This window comes from Berghia stephanieae, unplaced genomic scaffold (assembly GCF_034508935.2).
Source record: "Berghia stephanieae isolate SIO BIC M18660-M18661 unplaced genomic scaffold, UCSD_Bste_1.3 scaffold4654, whole genome shotgun sequence".
Lineage (NCBI taxonomy): Eukaryota > Metazoa > Mollusca > Gastropoda > Nudibranchia > Aeolidiidae > Berghia > Berghia stephanieae.
In genome coordinates this window covers 1-6,495 of record NW_027626016.1, presented here as the reverse complement: position 1 = coordinate 6,495, position 6,495 = coordinate 1, and the positions used below count along the sequence as shown (strand labels likewise).

Below are 6,495 nucleotides of genomic sequence, written 5' to 3'. Positions count from 1 at the left end.
GGTAGAAGACATAAGTCCCTCCCTGCCCCTATGGGTGGTCAGGAACCTCACTCAGAGGTTGTGGTAGGAATGATGAAGCGGTGATAGTTGTATTAGTGTAATAGTGATGGTAGGGATGACGAAGTGGTGATAGTTGTAGTTAGTGGCAGTATGGATGATGCGACTGTTGTATTAGTGGTGGCAGGGATGATGTGGAGGTGGTTGTAGTAGCGGTGGTTGGGGTGATGATTTAGTGGTGGCAATAGTAGGGATGACGATGTAGTGGCTGTGGTCATTTATTCATATTAAAAATAAAGGCGGAATTGTGATGGTGATAGACAGAGATGAACCCATTTAGGCGGAAAAGGCAGAAGACTCTCAGCCCTGTTAATATTATATATGACAAATGAAAAGAAAAAAAAATGAGACCAACCCGCACAATACTTTTTATAAAAAACAAAACTGATAGTTCAGATACAGGAGTTTTATCTACATCAGAAACAAACAAGACCAACAATAAAAATCCCTTCTTCAGGATAAATGTGCTTACTTATCTTTGTCTCTCATAGAACCTCTGCCCATGATTGCCATTTTACAGCCAGTCTGTTCCTGAAGAGCCTTTAAAGTCTGGCCCTTGGGCCCAAGGAGCTTACCAACAAAATTGTACTGAAAGAGAAATTTTAGTTTGAAAATAATCAAAGAGCCAACCTTTAAAAACGTTTTTCCGACATGTAAACAATTCTCCAGAAAAAAAAGAAGGAAATGCTCCACTGTTATCAAAGCTGTTTTACCAATATGTCGACCTCAATATATGTAAAGGTGTTTGTCAAAAGGATAAGGTTTGGGGGAATTTTACAAACTGATACTGTAACCCTTCAGTCATCTCATTGCCTGCCGCTGGGAATATTGGAGGTAAATAATTCTTATAACAAGTTTGTAAGGGAGAAAATTTTTTAAGGTCAATTTTTTTAGGAAATTATTTCATGAAGCAATGTGAACAAACCAAATAGCTTTTGCAATGAATCATTGAGAATGCCAAGAAATATGAGAAAAACTAAAATTACACACTACAGTATGATAGAAAGGGGAACAAAGCATACAAATACGCTTTTGTTGTACAGTTGGCAGCCCGGGTAAATATAATTAGTATGAAAAACTATGGCGAGAAAATTGATTAAAAATATGTTCTCATCCTGAAAGTAGGGATGATGGCGATTAGGTTTATAATTCCCAACAATTTGGAAAATTAAACTTCAAAAGATCATCTTTCGATGGTCAAATGCATAAAATGTACCTTCTTTGAAACTTTCAAAATTAGGGTTTTCTTTTTTATAAGTACAGAAATATAATTCAAATTGCTTTGTCAAACTTCTTCACTTCTCCAATGGCTAGTGGTTAAAATATATGTTTCTAGGAGGCCAATAGGATTTGGGGGTGAGAGAGAGACAGAACTGTAAAAAATCTTACGAAAACAAAACTACTCACCCTTGGAAATTCTGTTACCGGAAGTCTAATTTTTATGGATATTTTTTGTGGTCTTTCATGGTGCAGATCAAGGAAGGGAATGGCAGAGGATGCCTTTTTGTTATGGGGAATCTCATCTTCTCCTTTATTCAACCGTTCAATTTCTGAGGAAAATAAAAAATTACAAAGCAATGAATTTTGCTTTATCTTAAGAATTAATAATATAAATGTCACAATATTCCGCATAGTATCTAATGGTCAATCAGACTGCAAACCAGTTATTGGAATGAGTTCACTTTTTATTGTCCTTTTCTTTTAATCATCTACTAATAGGAATGTCTTTGACTTTGGTATTCAAATATGTAGTAAAACGAACCCTTTTGTAAATAATGATAAAACCAGGAGTATTAGAATTAGAATCAATGCCAGGACCGTGACCTTGTTTTTGTTATTAATGCGCTTGACTTACAACACATTGAGATCGTATGTCAGCGCCAGCAAAAAAAAATGGAATAGAAAGAGGTTAGTTAAAGGTACTAGTACTAGGTTTTTATCTTCTCTCATGGTCAGTTGAGGGATATTATTTGGAGTTGTTTCCCTTTGTAGGAGCTTTCGGTAGGCCCCCCAATGCTTCTATGATGACAAATCGAATAAACACATAACAGATCAACGTGAAAATACAAATGAAAAAAGATGGGATCAGGCCTGTAAATGGTTGGTGAAAAATTGTCAGAATTTTTGAACACGCGAAAATAGAAACAACAGGACAAAAATATGGACACAACACAGACATGACACATCAATTGACTAGTCAAATCATGTCACTTTCCCCTACTTAGTTATAACGAGGTCATTTTATGGTACCAAAAAAAAAATCCAATTATTTGAGGGCCCAGGTCTGAGTTTTGTTGTAAAATGAAAGGAAGAGAAAAAATTCCTACCCTTTGAAGGGGTGTGTATCTTCGCTCCTGTTTGTGTTAAAAGTTTACGCTGATTCTTTCGTTTATTTGGATAATTCTTATAGAAGAAGAAGAGGAAAAAGAAGAAGAAGAAAGGTTGTGCGGGTCGTGTGAGAGCTTTCGAAGAAGAATATATATTTCGAAAAAAAAATAATTATTTCACATTATTTATTTTCCGTCTCACACCGGACGGAACCAATGAAACAGAGACTGAGAAATAAGAATCGGAGATATGCATGTGTGGTTTCCGTAGCAAATAGAGATACATTCCAGTCCGGTTTGACACACTGCTTGTGTGTGCGTTATTTACTGACTAGGTGTGTGTGTGTGTGAAGACGACTAGCACGAAATTCGCGACCTCTCTCTCGCTGGCTTATGGCACAGTAGCCAGGCAGTGAATACATCCCCAGCTAGCCGAGCGTGTAGGTGTGGCATAATATTATGGTCCTAATATTATAGCCTTTGTTTTGTTTTGTCTTTGATGCGACAAATAATTTTTTTTTTTTGTTTTGTTTTTTAGCGCTTTGAAACGGAAAAAAAATTTTCTTTTTTTGGTTCTTTTTTTTTGACTTCGAATTTTATTTTTCTATTTTTTCTTTGTTTTTTTTTTAGCCTTAGGTTAGAGAAAATCGACCTCTGGGGAAATCCGACTTAGAGGGAAATTTCAGGCCTGGGGGGTGGAGGAGCTTTGGTACGGTGGGCTCCCACGAAAGAAACTATCGCTAGGGGCCCCCCTCGTTTCCTTGGGCCATTATTTTTTACCTTAGCTTAGGGTTTGGGAACGACTTGAGTTAGAGAATAAATCAAATGGGGAAACTGACTTGGGGACGGTTCTCCCAAACAAATAGCATCTTCAAATATAAACTCCCTTTCCCTTTAAAGGTAGGAGTTAATTTTCTTAAATTCATCGGGACAAGTTTAATTTACGGGTGAAATATGGTTCCGGGGCCCTGACTAAAGCTGACCCGGTGTTCCAATACTTACTTCTATAACCAACAAATCATTCGTTTGGACAGAAAAAAAAATTTTAAAAATTACCGCCTCCCCGTAAAAAGCTTTATTTTTAAAAGATGAAATTTGTTTTCTATAAAAACATTTGGTAATGGAAATCCTTGATGAATTTAAAAAGTTGTGTTAAAAATTATATCCAAATTTGTTTTCATGTTTAATTCCCCCCGGAATCGGGGGGGCCCCGTTTTGTTTCAGGTTCCGTAGCCGGGCGGGGTGCCGATCATTTTTGAGTAAAACCCAAACTGCTGGGGCAAAAGCCAATTCTGGAGGAGCCCAATACCCAAACCCCCTTGCCTCGCAAAAAACTCTTTGTTTTTTTTAAAATTTAATAGGAAAAGGGGAAAATTCGTATATATAGAAGCATTAGCAAATGCAATCTGTGGCGTTAGCACGTGTTGCATTTAGATATTTAGATTGCCAAATAAAAGTTTTCCCGGTACAGAGTAAAACGATATAAGGGGAAAGTCACAGGAAGCCAAAAAGTTGGTTACAGGAGGCCAAGTGGCCAAAACCCAAAATTTTGGCCACCAGGAGGCCAAACTAGCAACCATGGCCAGGTTTTTAAAATAGGCACTTTGATAACTCCAGTCCAGTGCCGCCGATAGGCTCACTGTAAGGGAAACTCTTTTTTTGGAACTTTATATTTGACCCTTCCCCGTGTTGGCCACCAATGGCGTTATTTGTGAACCTATGTGACTAATTTTGGTTTCATTATAAAGGGCACAAAACAAGCTTTCAAAACGGTGTATTTCATTCTAAATTTCCTGATGTATTTCTCAGAAAACTTATGAAATTAAAATTTTAAAAATTTTTGAATTATAAGAACTTTTTTAATTATGGGATACATTTTTAATTAAAACTTCATACATCGATAGACAATTAATTGAGAATATCTCTGCCAAATTTCATCAAATTTGATACACTCGCTCATTATTTTATTTTCCGCGACCAACCCCACTTTTTTAGGACAAAACCTCATATTTTTTTCCATTTTCATTTACCCTTAATTTTTTCCATACTTTCCATACATGAAAATGATTTATATGAAAATAAGCTTATTTTTCTGCCTTTAAAATGATATCTAACCTTGCCATTTATTTTTTAATTGAAACAAAATTACTGAAAACAAAAAGTGGGCCATTTTGACTGCAAGACTCAAATATCCGATCGTCGCGAGATGCTGGTTTTGAGGCATAGTGAGATCACAGATTCTCTCTGTAAAGTTGACAAAAAATTTCAGTAGAAAAATATAAATTTAACTCGGGGAACGTAGGTCGTGAGAAACAAATAAGGTATCAAATTTTATGTTTTTCATGTCCCATCCCCTGACTGAGTCAAATCAAGATATTTTGAGTTTGAAAATTTTATCAAAGTGCCTATTTAAAAAAGTTTTTTGGGAAAAAGATACGGAACAAAGTGTCATAGATAGGTATGCAATTTGGTGCATTAGTGCAGTAAAAAGGGCCTTTTTTCTTTTATTCAATAAACTTGACTGCTGGTGGACCTTAGGCCTCTCTACAAGTCCAAGGGAAAAAATACTCACTTTTTTCTGCTCCAACGAAAATATCTACCCCTACCGGTCTAATTATTTGTAGCAGACGACAAATTTCTCAAAACGGTCACGTGACACTGTAATAAACAACACAGGAAGTCCATAAAAGCTTATTTACGGCATTTCCTTTGAACCTTTGTAAACAACAAAATTTCGTTTTCATTCGACTAAAAGGGGTTCAGATTGGGCCCGGTATTTTTTAACAAACCCTAAAGTTCTGAAAATCAAAATGTTTCTTAGAAAGGTGAAGATGCTAGTTTTTGAAACAGAGGTAGGTTTTTTAAAAAAAATCTTTATATTTTACGTGGAATGAAATGCTCAAGACGAGTTGGACGTGCAGCGGGGGTTTGGGTCGGCAAAGGCGAGGCTCTCTAGTGATAGTGAAAATACCGACAAAAGTCAAAGTCAAAGACAAAGACAAAAAGACAAGCAGTGTCAAAATTCGTTTAACGCTACCATCCAATAAACTTAGGAGAAAATCAAATTACGTCACGAATTGCCTCACCAATGTAAAAATTTGTGCTTTTAAATATCCCACGTGTTAGCAAAAGCAACATGAAACCAAATATATAAGAGTAAAAAGGGTAAAAAAAAAAACGAGCACGCGGGGACCGGCATGGGAGAAGTGGGGGGGTAGGGGTGGGGTGACTGTCACAAATCACATCATAAAACAGACGACCGTGGAGTGATTATACAGATTATGGGGTAAAAAAAATCATACCTTGAGCGATTAGCCTGCTAGCATGTGAATTTGGATCAGTTTTTTTGCTTTCATGTTCAAGTTCTTCACGATATCCGCCGGTCTGCGCCATGTTTTCTCCTTCCCCATGTAGTGGTCCATTGGGGAAATGAAAGAAATATTACGGATCGATACCTTATTACCGCCGATTTTTTACTAATCTTACAGTGTACTCGATATCTCTACCAAAAGTTTCATTTTTAAAATCGATATTTTTCTCCCAAACAATGACCAAAAAAGTTGATTTGGTGGTTATTATAAAATTTGTGTCAGGATCAAAACCACCCTGCGAATAATTTTGACCACGTTAAGCTTAATACCTATTCTCAACAAAAACATAAAACTAGAAACGATTGAGACATTGATATGCCCCGGGTTAGGGGTGTTTTTAATCAAAAAAGTATTTGGACGGGGCCTATTTTTGGTAACAAAGATAAAATAAAAAAAGTGCCAGAAGACAATAGAAATAAAAATTTTCCGGCGGTGGTGGGGTTTGAACCTGCGACCTTATTGGTACGACAACTCCCCTGGCAGGTGAGAGCGGGGCTCTACCGTGTGAGCTATCCACGAACAAAAAAATTTTTCGTTTCAAACTCAAAGTCATTACTAATCCCTTCCCCCATTTCTTGAGCCGGTTTCTTCTAACCACCTCGCGAATAATTTTGCCCACGTTAAGCTTAAAGCCAATATTCTCAACCAAACAAAAACAAAAACATTCATTGATAGCTCCGGGTATGGGTAATTTTTTAATTTTCAGAAAAGTGGTGGAGCACATTATTTTGGTAACAACA

At 36.7% G+C, this 6,495-nt stretch overlaps 1 protein-coding gene across 1 annotated transcript; it reads right to left on the bottom strand.

The window, feature by feature from the left end:
* Positions 1-519: 519 nt before the first annotated feature.
* LOC144961881 (KH domain-containing, RNA-binding, signal transduction-associated protein 2-like) lies at positions 520-5,777 on the bottom strand. The gene is made up of 3 exons (XM_078894920.1): positions 5,687-5,777; positions 1,465-1,607; positions 520-645 (listed from the first exon to the last, which is right to left on the bottom strand). The coding sequence occupies exons 1-3, from the start codon at positions 5,775-5,777 to the stop codon at positions 526-528; spliced, it is 354 nt and encodes a 117-aa protein (XP_078751046.1). The 3' UTR covers positions 520-525.
* Between the last annotated feature and the right edge of the window lie 718 nt (positions 5,778-6,495).